The 18,109-nt window shown below is 45.6% G+C and overlaps 7 protein-coding genes across 7 annotated transcripts; 2 read left to right on the forward strand and 5 right to left on the reverse strand.

Moving 5' to 3' along the window:
* Positions 1–225: 225 nt before the first annotated feature.
* VTP01DRAFT_9922 (uncharacterized protein) lies at positions 226–2,368 on the reverse strand (the record flags this gene model as incomplete). The annotated part of the gene is made up of 2 exons (XM_069389200.1): positions 226–1,712; positions 1,771–2,368. The coding sequence occupies 2 exons, from the start codon at positions 2,366–2,368 to the stop codon at positions 226–228; spliced, it is 2,085 nt and encodes a 694-aa protein (XP_069240340.1).
* Positions 2,369–3,547: 1,179 nt separating this feature from the next.
* VTP01DRAFT_9923 (uncharacterized protein) lies at positions 3,548–3,947 on the reverse strand (the record flags this gene model as incomplete). The annotated part of the gene is made up of 3 exons (XM_069389201.1): positions 3,548–3,572; positions 3,634–3,795; positions 3,868–3,947. 3 exons carry the CDS (start codon positions 3,945–3,947, stop codon positions 3,548–3,550), a joined length of 267 nt encoding a protein of 88 aa, XP_069240341.1.
* A 1,637-nt stretch (positions 3,948–5,584) lies between these two features.
* Positions 5,585–7,213, forward strand: VTP01DRAFT_9924 (uncharacterized protein; the record flags this gene model as incomplete). Its single annotated transcript, XM_069389202.1, has 7 exons — positions 5,585–5,708; positions 5,791–5,901; positions 6,002–6,150; positions 6,209–6,443; positions 6,511–6,681; positions 6,739–6,902; positions 6,965–7,213. 7 exons carry the CDS (start codon positions 5,585–5,587, stop codon positions 7,211–7,213), a joined length of 1,203 nt encoding a protein of 400 aa, XP_069240342.1.
* A 93-nt stretch (positions 7,214–7,306) lies between these two features.
* Positions 7,307–7,715, reverse strand: VTP01DRAFT_9925 (uncharacterized protein; the record flags this gene model as incomplete). Its single annotated transcript, XM_069389203.1, has 2 exons — positions 7,307–7,593; positions 7,661–7,715. 2 exons carry the CDS (start codon positions 7,713–7,715, stop codon positions 7,307–7,309), a joined length of 342 nt encoding a protein of 113 aa, XP_069240343.1.
* Positions 7,716–7,983: 268 nt separating this feature from the next.
* Positions 7,984–11,039, forward strand: VTP01DRAFT_9926 (uncharacterized protein; the record flags this gene model as incomplete). The annotated part of the gene is made up of 9 exons (XM_069389204.1): positions 7,984–8,197; positions 8,284–8,417; positions 8,482–8,730; positions 8,854–9,441; positions 9,547–9,937; positions 10,005–10,596; positions 10,658–10,784; positions 10,837–10,934; positions 11,021–11,039. 9 exons carry the CDS (start codon positions 7,984–7,986, stop codon positions 11,037–11,039), a joined length of 2,412 nt encoding a protein of 803 aa, XP_069240344.1.
* Positions 11,040–11,535: 496 nt separating this feature from the next.
* On the reverse strand, positions 11,536–14,991 carry VTP01DRAFT_9927 (uncharacterized protein; the record flags this gene model as incomplete). Its single annotated transcript, XM_069389205.1, has 3 exons — positions 11,536–14,431; positions 14,497–14,590; positions 14,673–14,991. 3 exons carry the CDS (start codon positions 14,989–14,991, stop codon positions 11,536–11,538), a joined length of 3,309 nt encoding a protein of 1,102 aa, XP_069240345.1.
* A 541-nt stretch (positions 14,992–15,532) lies between these two features.
* Positions 15,533–17,961, reverse strand: VTP01DRAFT_9928 (uncharacterized protein; the record flags this gene model as incomplete). The annotated part of the gene is made up of 10 exons (XM_069389206.1): positions 15,533–15,923; positions 15,989–16,305; positions 16,363–16,647; positions 16,704–16,894; positions 16,958–17,060; positions 17,120–17,172; positions 17,229–17,345; positions 17,406–17,563; positions 17,625–17,842; positions 17,905–17,961. 10 exons carry the CDS (start codon positions 17,959–17,961, stop codon positions 15,533–15,535), a joined length of 1,890 nt encoding a protein of 629 aa, XP_069240346.1.
* Between the last annotated feature and the right edge of the window lie 148 nt (positions 17,962–18,109).

Here is an 18,109-nt window from a genome sequence, read left to right on the forward strand (position 1 = left end):
GACTCGCTCTTCCAAATAATACAACAATTAGAAGGAAAAAGTAAAACGTAGGTTTTCGTCCAACGAAAAAATAAACACTTCTTTCTAAATTACTAGAGAGATTCTAAACTAATATATATATATATATAAACAAAGGAGTTTTCATGTGCAAACTACTAGAGCTGCAGGGTATGGGTTGTTCAAGAATGTACATGTTTGGAAGATGGCGGATGTGGAAACAAGAAATTAGAGCTTGGTTGTTGAAGAAGAAGAGCAGCATCCAGAAGTCTTCTGTTGTTCTTTAGGCTTTTCGTATGCGTAAACAGAGTGGTTGATGGACTTGTTGGTCGGGGGCACGTCGAGCGCAGGGTTGGCAATGAAGAAGTTCGCAGGCTTCATCATGAAACCGCAAGTGTCGACCGGCATGATTGGGAAGTCTTCCGCGCGGGGCAAATGGGTGAGGCCAAAAGTGAACCACAAGACGATATCGCGGTTTACAATGCTTTGCTGCTCTTTGTTAGCCCAGGTTTCGATGCTGTCAATGCCATCAGATTGGTTGCAGTAGAAACCGCCAGCGAACATCTGGTCTTCGTTGTACGGAGTGACCCACAGAGCCTTCTTTGCGAACGGAGCACGCTGGCCAACAACCGAGTCTTCGCGGCAGAAGAAGGGTGCAACGTGGTGCGAAGCGATCTTCCAACCCACAGGAGTCTTGGTGTAGGGATGGATACGGTTCTCGTTGATGATCTTCCAGAAGCGAGCAGTGTCAAAGTTGAAGTGAGCCTGGCCTTCGTGCGTATCCTTGAGGACCTTGGATTCATAGTAGAAGCCGTTGCCGTACATGTTTCTGGGGTGTCCAGTCGGGAACTCGCTGCGGTAGGTGTCAATTTGTGCGACAGAGTTGTTGGGACCGTCTATCATGGGGTCAATACGCATAGTGAAGAAGTGCTGGTGGTACTGAGCATCGATTTGGGGAGCAACAGTGACACCGTAGCGACCAGGAGTCTCATCTTCAGCAAGAACAACAGTGTTGAGATCGCCGGTAGCCTTGACCTCGTACTCGAAGGTGCCATCTTGGTAAAAATAGTAGTAAAGACCGTAATCATAGTTGGCGACGGTGACGAATTGGGAAATAACCAAGCGACGAGAGCGGACAGTGTGAGCACGGCCATTACGGTAGTCGGTGTGCTTGAATAAGATACCGTGGTCCTCTTCGTGCATACAGATGGCGTTGGGAACGTGGAAAGGCTTGCCATTATGGTCGTTAAAGGTTGCATCAAAGTAATAAATAGATCCCAAGCAGTCGCATCCGAGCTTCAACGAGTTTGTGCAAAGACCCAAGCCATATTCACCAACATCAAAAGCGTGCTTGCGGTTGTGAGGCGAGTAAGGGTTGGCGTAAGGGACGACCATTTCAGACAGCGAGATACGGTAGAATAGAGGACGGACTTCGTTGCCATCCCGGTAGTTTACATTGTGGATCACCAGACCTTCCCGATAGTTCATGGAAATACGCATATTCCATTTTTGCCAGTCGATTTCGTTGCCTTTGACCGTAAAAGAGACTCCCTGAGGTTGCTGGATAACGATAGGCTTGACATCCTTGCGGAAATTCTCTTTGCCGATGAACTCGGGCAAGAAATTGTGCTGTTGCAAAGGAATGACAGGACGAGTGAACTTGCTGTCTCTAGGCTTGATGCGCTCGATATCAATGACTTTCATCTGACCCAAATCTACAAACAACAATCAATTATTTTCGCCCTGATCAATCTGGATGTATGTATTACATACCAATAACAGGGACAAAATCGAGAGGATGGGCATACTGGTTATCGTCTTCGCAGGTACGCATATACATGAAAGCTTGCATCAGACGCTTACTACGGCCAGGATAGTTAACATGACGAGCAATAGCCCAGGGATCGTTGAAAACCTTGGACATGTCGGTGATACCAAGTTCACGGCATTCGGCAATAACACGCTCGTCCTTGAGAACCAGTTGTTCGACTTCAAACATTTCGTCCATGGTTAGGATGGGTTGCACGTCGGGCACATAATTCCACGACAAGAGCTTCTCGGAATCGAGAGAAACAACAGCTTCGTAGCACTTCATGCTGGGACGTTCCAGGGCAACAACGAGAGATTGACGGTCGATATCCATGACCCGGGGCTTGGAGGTATCCCATCCGAGATAAGACATCATAATGTGCTTGGGCGGCTCCTTGAGAGTGATGGTGTTGAAAATCAAGTCGAGCTCAGGCTTGGCCTTGCGAACAATATCGGCTACTTGCATAATCTCATCGCCAGAGAGCGGGTCCAGAGGATGGAAATACGGTCGTTTCTTTGCAGCGGTAGCGGTCTTCATTTCCTTGATAGTTGCGGTAGCCATATTGAAAAAAGTAGAGTATAGACAGAAGATGTGTTTGTGTGTAGGTAGTGATTTGAACAGAAAACAAGTCTTACCTTTCGCACGCCTCTGTTTATATATTTTTTCTCCATCTTCCGTATCTGAGAACCTTATTACTACAACATCGCAGTGATCAAGTGTCGGGGTAAGGATACAACAGGCGGATCAAGAGCCGGTTCCCTGATTTTGCCTATTGTGTTTCCACATTGTTGCATTGACAGATCGTTTGCATAAAAAGGAGAACAGATGCGGGGATGCTACAGACGCTGTGCTTTTAATACAGATACTTCTCTTTGTTCCCTCCACTCTGCCTTACAAGACTGAAGCAGACATCGGCCGCGTAGAGCGATTGTCGTGGATGATAGGATAAACGACGGTAAGTCTGGGAAATTTGAACTGATTTGTCATTGCTAGCCTCAGACCAGCACATGCTTAGCACTGAATGGCAGTGGGAGGACTGTCCATAGCATTTGATTCACACTGAACGATTTACATGCCACCAAAGACGCATGTAAATAGTAGCTTGTGTCTAAAGTATATCATCAATGCGGAAGTTACCAAGCTACTACCATCGCGAGTACTTGGCGCACGTTGATAAGATATAGCACAGAACGGGGAGGGTCAGTTTAGTAGTTGAAATCTCCGCGGCGCTTACACTCACGGTTTCTGACAAATGACTTGCCTTAAATAGCGTCGGAGGCCACGAGTTCAAAAATGCCTTCCATGGATGATTATTGGTCACAAGCGAAAACCGTGGAAAAGTTTTGATAACAAGCCTCTACAGTTGCGAAGTTTGCGTAACCTGCAAGAAGAACCGGGAATGGCAAGGTAAGAGCTTGATCTTGACTCAAACTCTGTTGTTGTTCTTCTTCAAAATAAGTGATATCATGTACTATCTGGTTTCGTCTATCGAGTATTGTGCTCATCAAATAAGTGTATCAGCAAACCCATCATACAAAGCTGTATATTTCAGTGTGTAATTCATGCTGGGTGTCGCAGTTTGTAAGCCTTCATAATTCAAGATACTGTATAGTACAAAAGGAGTTGCGGACACCTCACGGAGATTCTTGTAATATCGGCATTACTACTGACCCAAAGACGATTTGCATTCTGTTGCAGATTGTGTAGATATGAAGCTCCAGAACAAGCGTTCGGTAAATTCTATGATTCAGTGCTTACTGGATTACTGTATACAGCGTGTCATATTGATATCAGTATTGTAGCTGAAAACAGCAAATTCTGTTCACCCTCTGTGAGTATCTGTCAAATCATTGTAGATGTAGCTCAATGACCAACTTTTCTTTCTCCAGCTCCTGGTTCCAAGTTGCTGAAGGTTATTCGATGCAGTCAAAGACGAATCAGGCAGTCCAAGGTGTCCAAGGCCGAGCCATTTTTGAGCTTTTACGCTTCTATTTTATTAGCAACGTCACGCCTCTGTAGGAGGATGACGGCTACAAAGAGGACACAGATTATATCTGTACCTCCTCGCATGCTCTTTGGGAACTGACGATGCCGCTTGCTCGCGGTAGTTCCTGGATACATCGTTGGCTTTGCTTTCCATTGCTCAACGTGAACCCAGCGGCATCCATATTTTACTGTATTGGAAGATAGAAATGAATGGTGGTGCAAATGAAGTGATTGTCATCCTGTCATATGTATCAGGTAAATGCATTCTATTCTTTCAAGACCTCTGGGAACGGGAGTCAAATTAGGAAGAACATCACGAATGGTACTCGCATCCAAAAAGGACTTAATATTGCACTTATGCTTTGGAGATCTGTGCTGACTTAGGTTTTAATTCTGTGTTTGTAGATGTCCCATGGGTAAATTGCATCTGCACTCACATTGGACTTTTTCTGACCTTTTTGTTCTCAGATTTCAGGCACGATGAGCAGAAAGAGGTTATTTCCATTTTCTTCCTCTGTTTCCCAGAATTTAGTTCCATCTATTCCATATAGCATAAAGAGGACTGAGAAACTAGAGCACATGATGTCCTTCTGGCGCGTGTCTGTAACGCTCTGCTACATTACTAGCAACGGTCTAAAGCCAAGGTCGAGTGTTTGCAAACAATGACATACCAATCCGAGACCGCGGCTGCAGAGCAAAAAGCGGAGACGTCCATCGGTCCTAAATGAAAGGCAGACATAGCAGCACGGTTTAATGATTGACGTTTGGATTGAATGAAAGGCATGGAGAAGACCGAAAATGGCACATTGCACGTGGATGACATGCGTTCTTTTCATTGCCGACTCGATAAGATGTATGGCAACACAAGTGGCGCTGGAAAGGTCCTTTGCAATATAGAGAGAAGAAAAGCAAGCTTCGATGCAGAGAATGATTCCCATGTCAGGGGTCGATGTACTCTGGGCTGAGAGATTATCAGGATGCAGCGCGAAAGATAGTCCTCATCCTTTGGCGGTGCCCCTTAACTCGAGATACACTTTTTCCGAAAATTAATGTCCATTACTTTTGGGAAAAAGTGTACTGCGTGGGCGTTTGGGTCCTCATTTTTTTTTGCGGACTTTTTTTAAGAAGCACACAATCTCTTCATTGATCGCCGCATACGAAGAAAATACAAGCACATTTCATCTTCTTCCTTTCTTCTCGCTCCGTACTTATACGCTCCTTTTCACACTTGGCCCGCTAACTAGCCATTTCACCTCCTCAACACTCCTTTGCAACTCCTAAGGCTTCATCTTCACGCGTCCCCGCACTATAACATAGACAAAGGTAGGTTCCAGGATTTTTTACATACCTGCGTTTAAATTTCAGCACTTGGAACGAGGGACTCAATTGCCTTTTTTCTTTTTAACAGGCAGAAGGTAAACATCTAGACAAAAACAAGAAAATATCCCGCCGTGATCCTTCTTCCACCACCACCCCTTCCCTTATGAGCCATCATGAAAACAAGTGAGCAGTCTACTATTGCCCGCAATAGAAAAAGCCACGAGGGCATATCTTGGGAGGACAGAAAAACACCCGCTCTTGAGCTTTTTTTCCACCTCCGGCCTTTTTAACCGTCTTCTTTAAACCCCTCTCTTCTACTTCTCTCGCGCATTCTCCAACGCCGTTTGTGGGGGCAGCGTCTCTAAACTCTTTTACTTTCTAGTTCCTTCTCTTTCTCCAACATCCCTTACTACTTTTACTTCCGTTTCGGCAAACGTCAGCACCAAAAACCCGAACGTCGACCTCACACAAATGACCGGCATTAACTCTCATTCTTCCTCAACCGCCAATCCCTTTTCGTCACACAATGTTGTTGGCGTCCACTACCGAGTTGGAAAAAAGATCGGCGAAGGCAGCTTCGGTATTATCTACGAAGGTGAGATGACGCTTCTGAGCTTTCTCTTGCTCTCTTCCGACGACCCAGCACACCCCTCGTAACGCATATAGTGCTTCTCTAGGTACTAATCTTTTGAACAATCAACCTGTCGCCATCAAATTCGAACCAAGAAAAAGCGATGCTCCCCAACTTCGCGACGAGTACCGAACCTACAAAATCATGGCTGGCTCAAGTAATTATCCAATATTACAGAGAATAATGGGGGAGGGAAATATCGTACGACAGCGACGTAACGTTGATGTTTTCTTCTTGTTCTTCTTCCTTATGTATAGCGGGAATACCCACGGCCTACTACTTTGGTCAGGAGGGCCTCCACAATATCCTTGTGATTGACTTGCTGGGCCCCAGTCTTGAAGATATGTTCGATATCTGCGGCCGACGATTCTCCATTAAGACCGTCGCCATGCTCGCAAAGCAGATGGTAAGGGAAATGCAAAGCTTCGAGGGAAGCAAAAAAAATTAACTTCATTGTAATTTAGTTGACTCGTGTTCAAACCATCCACGAGAAAAACCTAATTTATCGAGATATCAAGCCAGATAACTTTTTGATCGGAAAGCCTGGTACCAAGATGGCAAACCAAATCTTTATCGTCGATTTTGGCATGGCCAAACTTTACCGCGATCCAAAGACCAAGCAGCATATTCCTTACCGCGAACGCAAAAGTCTGTCCGGCACTGCACGCTACATGAGTATCAACACTCATTTGGGTCGAGGTAACCATCATCGCGAGAAGCTATTGGTGTGATCTCTTCGGAAGCGATTGACTTTTATGGAAAATAGAGCAATCCCGTCGGGATGACCTCGAGGCTTTGGGACATGTATTCATGTACTTTTTGCGTGGTGCTTTGCCTTGGCAGGGTTTGAAGGCTGCTACCAACAAGCAAAAATACGAAAAGATTGGGGAAAAGAAGCAGAGCACCGCAATCAAGGATCTATGCGACGGATTTCCAGGTACTTTAGGAAATTTCCAGTTTAGCTAAAGAGGAGAAGCTGATGCAGTTCATGCAGAGGAGTTTGGCATCTATCTCCAATACGTTCGGAAACTCGGTTTTGAGGAAACACCTGATTATGACTTCCTCCGTGAGCTCTTCACCAAAGTTATCAAGAATGCCGGTGAAGTTGAAGATGGTGTTTACGATTGGATGTTATTAAACAATGGCAAGGGCTGGGAGGTAACTGGATTGCCATATATAGAATCCCTTGTATATCATCCCAACTAATTGCATCTTATTAGACATTGACCAAGCGTCAGGTTGCTAGACAGGGCATTCCTGCTCCTGCCAAGAAAGTGATTGCCGACAACCAGCGCCAAATGATGGCTGGAAAGAACCAAGACTCGAACGTGAGAGATCAGCAGACTGCTGATGCACAGGCTACAGGAACAGCAGCAACGCAGAATGGCGTTCGTCAGAGCCAGTTGCCTTCAGCTCGTCCAAAGAAGCCAAGTCTTTTGGCAAGATTGACTTGTGGCCTGTGTCAGTGAAGATAGAAGAAACAGCAATACGGTGTTTGTTTAATTTTTTCCTTCCTCTTTTTTCCCTTCTTACATTTATTTTCTTTTTTGAGCCATTGGAGATCAAGAGATATCTGTTTCTTGTTCTCTATTCTGCTTTCGACCCACCTTTTTTTTTTCTTTCTTGCAATCACAACTTTCACGCACGTACACGTTTTCCAACTTTATCTTTGGACTATTTTCTTCATTCACGCAACACACAGACATAACTCTCCTTCCATCCGTTTCTTCCACTCTTAATTTTTTTACTCGGCCTCTATCTCTCTCTCGCACACATACACACGCACACGCACACACGCACTCACTCGTATACACACTTATCTCTCGTTCTGTCCTCTTATTTTCTTGCACTTGTTGCCAATATGACAGAAGATATAGTAATTCTTTTTCCTCTTTTACTTTCTATTGTTTGCTTACAAACTCTGGGAGCTGCAATGAAGAAAAATGGAGTGGACTTGCGACTGTCTGGCATATTTTGATTCCAAAAAACAGCAGTTTTCTTATGTCCACTCGATATGTCATCAGTAACCTGGAGTTGGCTCGTTGGAGATCATCCAACAATGATGTGTATGTTTGTTGAGAAAAAAGATAGCTCCATGTCCTTTGTTCCTGAAAGCACGGATTGAGAAGGAGCTCGTGGTACAAGAGTGAAGCTCAGAGAATGAGAAAGGAAAGGATCACTTTTTTCTAAACCTTCCCGTCCATTCCTTGCAGCTTCTTCCATCCCTACTACGAACGCAATGGCGGATCGCTACAGCGGTCAGGTTCAATCATACGGCTACCCTTCCACTGCAGGGACTAGTCAAATCGTGTCGCGGGCAGTTGCTGCCGCTGCTGCCAACAATCATCATTCTAACCGTAGAGGTGGACGTAGCTCGAAACGATATTCAGTATCTGCATTCTATTCCATGGCAGCCGAGCAAGACAACGAAGTCGAGGACGAGCTTGCACAAGGTTAGATGGAAAAGGAAAAGAGTATATTCCTTTATTCGAGATATCTCTCTCACACAAACACATCGGTCAATTACTCATCTGAACAGCCCAGCGCAAACTACGAGATTTAAAATCCAAAATCTCGGCCCAGTCGAAAAAGAACTTCGTACTCGAGCGCGACGTACGCTATCTGGATTCACGCATAGCTCTGCTGATCCAGAACCGAATTGCACTTAGTGAGGTTAGCGGATATATTCATTTTACTGCTATGCGAGGCAAATGAAACGTAACAAGTGTGGGGTTAGCAAAATGAGATGGCAGCACACTTTGAGGAGCACGGAGAAGGAGATAGCGACTCTTATCCGGACGATCGAAAGATTCAGCTATTCGGCAACCTGTTTTTCATTCTTCAGAGCGAGCCACGACACATTGCAACACTTTGTCGACTTGTCAGCATGGCAGAGATCGATACATTGCTCCAGACGGTCATGTTCACCCTTTACGGAAACCAGTATGAAAGCAGAGAAGAGCATTTACTTCTCACGATGTTCCAGGTAATGGCTTATCCAGGAGGGCAGACTCGCCCGCCAACTTCATATTTTATTATTCCGTCTCTTTTTCGTTCCTTTCTTTGTTCCTAACTGCAGGGTTACCTTTCATTTTTGCATATCCTATAGAATGTCTTGGCTGCTCAGTTCGAAACATCGACCGAATTCGGTTCGCTTTTGCGAGCCAACACGCCAGTGTCACGCATGATGACGACGTACACGCGACGTGGTCCAGGCCAATCGTACCTGAAATCGGTCTTGGCTGACAAGATTGCCAGCTTGGTGGAACACAAGGATCTGAATCTAGAGATCAATCCTCTTAAAGTTTACGAGCAAATGGTCGCGCAGGTGGAACACGATAATGGGCAGCTACCATCCGATATGCCCCGCAGCGTTACTCCTGAAGTTGCTGCTGCCAACCCCAATGTACAAGCAATCATCCAGCCTCGCCTAAAAATGCTCATGGAGATCGCAGAGAGTTTCTTGTCGACCATCATTTCATCCACATCAGCTGTGCCTTACGGTATCCGATGGATCTGCAAACAGATTCGATCACTCACCAAACGCAAAAGTCCCAACGCTTCCGACTTTGCAGTTTGCTCGATGATTGGCGGCTTTTTCTTTTTACGATTCATCAATCCGGCCATCGTCACCCCGCGAGCATACATGCTGATGGACAGTGTACCCAGCAAACATCCCAGACGCACGTTAACTTTGGTATGTATGCAGTACCCCACGTGTTGAAAATGTTTACAAACATTGTTGTTGTTGTCCTACTACATGTGCATGAATGTATATTTATTCCATTTTTTTGTGTTCTAGATTGCCAAGATGTTGCAGAACTTGGCAAATCGACCGTCCTATGCCAAGGAAAGCTACATGCTTCCTACCAACCCCTTTGTAGAAAACAACAAGCAGCGTATCAACAAATTCCTCAATGAACTGTGTGAAGTCAGCGATTTCTACGAATCCCTGGAGATGGATCAGTACATGGCCCTTTCCAAAAAGGATATCGTGCTGAATATCACGCTCAATGAGATCTACAGCATGCAGTCGCTTATTACACAGCACCTCGACATCCTTGCACCCAAGGAAAAGGATCACATAAGGGTTCTCATTAATGATATCGGGCCGTCGCCGACGCAGGTGTCTCGGAAGGAGAATAAGACCTTGGAGTTACCACTCTTCAGCCGCTGGGAGATACCTATCCAAGGTAAGCTGCTGGCCGGACTGGACTTGTGTATATGTAACAAGTGGGTCATTCTTTTTTCCTGTTGTAGATCTGACGACAGCGCTCATGTCTGAGAACAATATTACACAGAATGATATTCTTTACATGGAAACAAAAGCCATCTATGTACAACTTATCCGTTCCCTCCCTCACCTCGGAGCTGGTCCTCTGGATCTTGATTACATCGCCGAGACAGCTGCCACCACCAAGGACGCGCAGCTTGTACGCAAGGGTATCAAGGTCAAAGATATGTTGCGGGAACTCGAAGATGCTGGCATCATTGATCACCGAGACCGCTACAAACTACTAGTTGAGGAGATTACACAGGAACTGGCGCATCTAGGAAACCTCAAGGAGAAAGTACTCCAGGAGCTCGAGTCTTTGGATAGCGTTTACAAAGCGATCCTAGATCACAATACTTATCTCCGCAGCCAGTTAGAGAGCTACAAGGCGTATTTGCAGAATGTGCGTATACAAAGCAGTGGCGACAAGGCAACCAAAAAGTCGGTCGGCATTGGTGTCGAAGTCGATGGACAACCAAAGAAACCTCGAAAGTCTCCTGTGCAGGGGCCTGTTAAGTTCTCGCACAGCCAGCTCGAAAAAGACGGCGTCATTGCAGAAAGCACGGTGCCTGAAAGCAGGTAGGTTGTCTTGACATAACAGCGATCTAGAAATGGCTACCTCACATGGCCATTATTTTAGACGACCCAACATCTACTTTTCAATCACTTCACCGCTCCCAGGCACGTTTATTATTTCCATGCATTATAAAGGACGTGAGAAGGCGATTTTGGAAATGGACTTGAAGCTGGATGATCTCTTGGAAAAGGTAAGATATACGAGATTTGGACATCAACCCCTATTAACAACCCCGGTTTTAGCAACAAGATAACGTTGAATTGCTAGATCTTGAGTATGTCCGTCTCAACGTGTCTAAAATCCTTAACCTCCTCAACAAAACATTTGTTACTAAAAGCAAGTAAGTAATCCCAAAATATACCAAACCCATCTCTCCTTTGCTTAGCGAGAGAGGATTCATCCGTCTTAACAATCTATTCTTACCAGGGGTGGTTTATTTTCTTGAATCAAGCTCGTCAAAACAATCCATTGCAGGCACCTTGTTTGGTTGCATCCGATGATCTTGCAGTCATCGCTGATACGGTTATTGTCATCATTTCTTTACATAGTAGTTGTCTTTTTCTTTTTCTTTATTTTCCGTTTTTCTTATTATCAAAGCACCCGTCTTTTCTATAACTTGTAAGTTCACTTTTTTAAAGCCTATAGTAGCACATACCTTGGTATTTCTTCCTTTTCTTTATCCCACTCTATCACGCACACACACACATGCTCTCTTCATTGTCTGATGGAATATAAAGCAATGATATTGTTACTCCCAAATAATCCCAGCAGGCGTAAAATGTCAATGTATCACTCTTTAGCGTATGATGCAGGAAAAGGATAAATAGAACTGAGAGCTATCGATCTCGCAAGCATGCAAAAATATTACCGACAAAGACTTTACAGCTTGGATCTAGTAGTTACAGTATTCTGATTCACAGATGGAAATCATTTATTTCACTTTACTTCTTTCGTTGCTGCTGTCTCTGTGCAGCATTCTGTGCAGCTTCGCTATAATTGTGTGCATAATCAACTAGCTTTGCAAAGCGGTTACTGCCGCTTGGAGAACCTTGCGATGGAGGAGTAGGAGAAGAAGAAGAAAAGGGTGCGCGGTGCTGCTGGGGTGCAGGTTCTGAAGCGACGGTAGCGCCATAGTTTCGTCTTGGAGAGGAGCCTAGCAAGCTGGTGCGGAAATCTTGGCCGTAGGATTCTGAGCGACTGTGGCGTCGATGCGGTCGTCTGCGCAGGAACGAGTATACACGCAGGCTGTTGCGGACATCGCCTATAGCGCCTTCCCACTTCATCCTAGAGTAGGAAGCCAGTTGCGGTGCTTCCTCAGCATACTTGCGTTCAAGGCCAAAGTCAGGGAGGAGTCGGATCACTAGACCAACGGGGATGGAAAGAGCGCCGATGAGGACTGTAATCAACCACTGAAGGGGCGTGAGAGGAGTTGTCTTGAAGGCGATGCCACCAAATGTAACAATCAGGAACTGGCCAAGAATGACTGCTAATTGGACAGCAATGAAAATCCAGTTGTTGAAAATACCTCGGAATACGTTGAGGGTTGAATCGATTCGTCGGCAGTTGATTTCATTGAATATCTGTAAAAAGACAAAGGTGTTGAAAACGATCGTGCGCAGGACAGCCTTGTCCTGGTCGCTGTCACCGAGATGGAAGATCTGTGCACCGAGATAGATAACCACGAGATTAACTGCAATCTGGAAAATAGCTTCACCGAGGATCATCTTGGCCATTCTAAAATTGATCAAATGTGCGTTCTTGGCGATGGGTTTGCGGTCCAGCAGTTCTTCCGTTGGCGGTTCCGTAGCAAGAGCAAGCGCAGCCAGTGTATCCATGATGAGGTTGACCCACAAAAGTTGAACAGCACTCAGGACACTCTCCGAATTCTCGGATCCAATGGCACTGACAAACGAAAGTACAACGGCAGCAATGTTAACTGTCAGCTGGAACGTCAGGAACTTGCGGACACCATCGTTGACGGCCCTGCCCCACAAGAGTGCCTTGAGAATCGAGTTGAAATTGTCGTCCATAAGAATAATATCAGATGCTTCCTTTGCGACTTCAGTGCCAGTGATGCCCATGCTAAAGCCCACATCGGCCATCTTCAATGCAGGGCCGTCGTTGGTACCGTCGCCGGTCATGCCAACAACCTGATCTTGTTCTTGAAGTCGTGTAACCACAATCGTCTTGTCAGTGGGGGAAGAGCGAGCTAGCACTTGCAAGCGAGGAATAACCTTTCGCTGCTCTTCAACAGACATTTCTCGGAGCTCAGGTCCGGTAAGCGCTTCACCGCCTTTGGTAAGAATGCCTGCGTTGCGAGCAATTGCCTTTGCAGTGTTGATATTGTCACCAGTAATCATGCGCACAAACACGCCAGCCTTGCGGAATTTTGCAACGGATTCCACGACGCCGGGACGCAGAGGATCCATGATACCCACGATACCAATCAAAGTAAGATCCTCCAGAGGAGGCTCCTCGCTGGAGAACTTGTTGTAACGGTCAGAGGATACGTCGCGGTATGCCAATGCAATTGTGCGAAGTGCTTCATCGGCGTACTCGGTAATCAGTTTCTCGATACGTTGTCTTGCTTCGCCCTTGAGTTTGTGAACACCGCCTTGAGCGTCAATGTAGGATGAGCATGACTTTAAGATTATTTCTGAAGCGCCCTTGGAATAAACACGATAGTCTGATTGATGCTTGGATGATGCAGAGTTTTCAAGAACTTTGATGATGGTTGTCATGGTTTTGCGTTTTGATGAGAATGGATAGACTCTTGCTACATTGGAATTGTGACGTATCTCTTCATAGTTTGTGCCCAATGCTCGCGAGAATCCAAGCAATGCGCATTCTGTTTTCGAGCCAACAAAGTCCGGGTTTCCATTTTCGTCTTTGCCCTCAAAGGCTGTCGAGTTGACAGCAATGCCTTCGGTGAGTAGATCAACAACAGTGTCCTTATCAACCTTGCCAGCCCATTCCTTAGCCTTTTCCGGCGCATCAAAGGATTCCTGCGCGAGAGTGCCGTGAGTGACCGTCATCTTGTTTTGCGTCAGAGTACCAGTCTTGTCTGAGCAGATAGCTGTAGCATTGCCCATGGTCTCGCACGCAGCGAGCACACGCACGAGGTTGTTGTCCTTGAGCATCTGAGTTGTGGCAAATGCGAGTGCCATGGTAACAGCCATTGGGAGACCTTCGGGTACGGCGACGACAATAATGGTAATAGCTTGGATAACAATACTGATCATAGAAGCAGCAATTTCTTGACCAGCTGGGAAATGGGGTGCCAAGGCAGCAGTGATAAAGTACTTTACAACAAGCGTCAACAGCATGGTGACAGCTGCAGCGAAACCGAGTTTTGCAATCTGTTCGGCCAAGATATCCAACTTGATTTGCAACGGTGTGCCCTCTGCATTGTCGTCTCGCATGCTAAGCATTGTCTTGCCAAAAAATGAATTCTCTCCGACCGCAATAACGAGCACGCGTGCAACGCCCTCGAGTACTTTAGATCCGGACAGAATGAAGCAATCGCCTTTATCTTCGGTCTGCTTCTTCATCGTATCCGACTCGCCTGTTGCTGAAGACTCATCGCATGCAAGGTTGTGACCCTGGAGGTAAATAGCATCCACTGGAATAATATCGCCTGGTTCGAGCATCAGGATGTCACCGACATTTAGGTCATATACACTAATCTGCTTCTCTTTTCCATCCCGAAGCACTTTGACTTCCCGATCTTCTTTTTTGGCGTTTAATTTCTTGAACTGTGCCTCCTTTTGGTAGTCATTCACAGCATTCGTAAGCACGACAGCCAGTACTGCAACTAGAATGGCGGTGCCTTCGACCCTGATGTGCCGAAAATGAGGAACATTCAGTGTGTAACAATCAGCCACGACGGCGCTTATGCTTACCAGCCAACTCGTGGCTCATCGGGTGGATGTCGGGGCGAATAATCTTCCCATATGCCAACCGCCAAAGATACAATGGATGCAATCGTCAACATGACTTTTTACACAGATATTAGCACTTTATATTCTCAAGACGCGCAAGCGCGGCCTTCCAGCCCAAAAAGCCCCCATCAACTTACTGAGCGTCTTGTCATTGTAAGCAGCCCACAGTAGTTCCAAGAAGCTTTTGCTCTTTGCTTCGGGCAACACGTTCTTGCCAAACACTGCTTGCCGTTCAGCAAACGGCTTGACGTCTGAAGATTGCGCGCCTTCATCGGTTGATAACCCAGTGCTGGGGTCTACGCGTAAGCTTCGACACAACTTTTCAACGCCTCCAAGCTGTTTCAACAGGTCTGGATTTTTTGGGTCTACGAGCCGAGCGAGCTCCTCGATAGAGACACCAAAGGAGCTGCTGTGCTGCTCACTGCCAAGCAAAGCCCTTTGTTCGTCTCGGGCCATAGTGGAAGGGAAGAAAAAAAGACGGGAGGGATATAATGCAGGGAAGGGAGACAACAAACAACAATGGGGCCCACGCCTAATGTTTTAATGCGATAATTATTGCGCGGGCTATCAAAACATTACTGGTCAGGTTTCAATGTGGAATATTCTGTCAAGAACAAGTTCAAGCCCAAAATGGACTCGAGCGCGTTGGCAACAATCGTGGTCTAAATTTATTACAGTCCCAACAAGATCGTCCTTGTATAGCAAATGGTCAGCAGTACATACACTGCGTATTTGGATGACAGGCCATAAGTTTATGTATAAACTGGTTGATGACTGACGCATGCATGTCTGCTTTTGCAAACATTGTCGGAGAATCACGATCCAAGTTAGCATGCCCGATCTTTATATGGCTTCCCCGACAAATGATTAGCCAATTTGCGCGGGTTTCCCTCCTCGCGACTTCGCGCTAGTCGGGTTCTGGGAAAATCATTTAGACGTCAGGGTGGACATCATGCCAAAGCTCTTTTGGAGTAATATGAAGACCAACAAATTATTTTTAATCAATGAATCCATCCAATTCTCCTGCAAATTCATCTAACGAGGAAGTATCTTCATCTTCTTCTTCATCGTCTTTGTCTTCGTCGTAATCTCGTTCTTCTCCTTCGCTGGCGCTTTCTTTGTATTGTTCTTCTTGCTGGTTTCCTTCGTCATCCCAGGTATCTCCCAGATTGTATACGTCCGACTCCTGACTGCTGGTGTCATCGGGATAATTTACATTTTGAATCGTAGTAACTTCAGATAGGTGAGATGGTCCACGCTGAGCTGCTGTTAATCGACGCTTTGCTAAGGGCGATCGGGCCTCATAGTCACTGTTGTCGTCTTCAGAGCTACTCTCCCCTTCTTCAGATCGCTTTCTTTTGGCTCTACGTGATACTTGGCTCGAGGAACTAGAACAAAATGAATTAAGTTTCGAATTTCGGTCATTCCTGACGTTATTTTGCATCAAAATTACCTATTGTATGCTTCAGAGTCTGTGTCCCCAAAATCCGTTCCACTTTCATTGATAGCGTCGTCCACTTCTCTATCGGCCTCGTCCCAATCAATATCCTCGAATAGGCCATGCTCCTCAGAGCCGAACGCACCATCATCTAGATCAAGAGGAGTAGACTCTGGGTTATCGACCTCACTCTCACCAGCATCTGGTCGGAGGAGCATATACCGAGACTCGTCCTGTCTCTCCCAACGAGCTGTGCTATCAAATAGCCAGTCTGCAGTAACTATATGGATCGAACTAATCCTCTTAGCTCGATTAACCTTTTCTGTACCAGCCTATTCCAAAGCATGAGATCTCCTAGACTTTCTAAATAGGCTTCTCTTTCAGCTTACCCTTGCAGCAATCACATGCGTTACTTGTCCCGTTAATTCTGGCAGGCACTCTGCACCAAATGATTCTGCCAATTGCCAATACATGGATGAAGCAGGAGCCTGTTGCTGTGGTATAAGCCCTGTAAATACTATCCGGACCCCCTTTAAAACTTGCTTCTTCATTTCGGGTATCAAGTCCTTGACATCGGGTGGAGAGCCCTTTTCAGAAGACGAGCCTGCGCCTCCTTTCTGCTGCTCATGTTGCTCGAGCCTTTCATAAAATAATCGATGTACTTCTTTCAGAATCTATTTTCCTTTGTCAGGAACGTTGTTGCCAGTCATGAACTGCATTTGTTACATACCTTCGTCATTGTATATAATTCCCTGTCATCATCGACTAGCAAAGGCTGATCATGTGCCGGGGCTAACTCGTCTTGTCGTTTTGCTAATGGTCGTTGCTCTTGTTGTTGTTGGGCCATAGCATCTTGTATTAACTGTTGTTGTGCTAAGATCGTTTTTTCATCCAACTCATTCTCCTTCTCCTCGTCAGTATCTAAAATGATACGTGAAAGTCAGCTGCAGTCTAATCCAGGATATCGAGCAAGTATTTTAATACCTTCTTCTGCTCGCTCCTCCTCTGATACCTGTGCCCGTTCTTTTCCCTTCTTATTCGGTTCTTCTTTAGCTGGCGGTCTTTTTGGTGCTGGTTCAGGTATAGGCTAACATCCGAAACTCTTCAGTTACCTCACTTTCTTGCGCGTTCTGCATTGATATTTACCTGCTTTGGAGCAAACGGAGAGTTGATATCACCAATGCCAACGAAGAATTCATCTATCCAATGTGAAATTGAGTCTCATAAGCTTTCAATTAATATTACACATACTTACAGGGCTTGATTTTGATTAGATTAGGAGAAAAGCTCCATACATCAGATCGATCGTCCAATACAACCACCATGGATGTGTCGCAAGGGAATAGACGTTGAATTTTCTTTTGTGTGACACCTGAAATAACGTAGTTACATGAGGCTGTTGTACAGAGGTAGTGTTTGCTTTGCAACTTACTGCCGCTCTCATCGCGTGACAAAATGCGTCCACGAAACACGTTATTCTGTGGGTCAATCTCGCGCGCCACAGCCTCCGCATAATGCCGCGTACCCATTGTGTAAATGTGAAGTTCATACAATTCAGAAATCTCCTTGATAAATTCTGATAATCCAGGTCTACATACTATGTATGAGTTTCCTCATAATGAACTTCCTGGCAATGCACCTTATATCTCACCTCAACTTAATATAGTAAACAGGACTGTTGCCAGGTAGGGTAAACTGCCGGATATCTTTTGTGGCAGGATGGTTTGCATTACTCTCGTCCTTCATCCACTCTCCTACTGTTGGATCCCACGTAGCATGCACGACTGTTTGATCCAAGTCCAAGATCAACGACAGTTTGCGCTGTGATTTCAGTCTCTCTGCATTTTCCTTCTCCAGTCTTTCTGCTTCCTGTTATCACACACTGATTAATTGTTTTCCACGATTGATGTTCACAACAGTTTTTGACTTGCCTTGCGGCTGACAGTCAGCCCGCTTGTATCATAGCCCATATTGATGCTGGATTTCATATAATTACTGCCGTGTGTTAGCAGATCTGTTACCCTTATCTCGTATGTAGTCTCTCGTACTTACCTATCAAGCAACGCGCCACACAAGGCACAAAGCCCGTTGTACTGAACTTCGTGTGTACAGTCCATTGTTCCATAGATCAAAAGC

This window comes from Rhizomucor pusillus (assembly GCF_041956525.1).
Source record: "Rhizomucor pusillus strain CBS 183.67 unplaced genomic scaffold VTP01scaffold_7, whole genome shotgun sequence".
Taxonomy (NCBI): domain Eukaryota; kingdom Fungi; phylum Mucoromycota; class Mucoromycetes; order Mucorales; family Lichtheimiaceae; genus Rhizomucor; species Rhizomucor pusillus.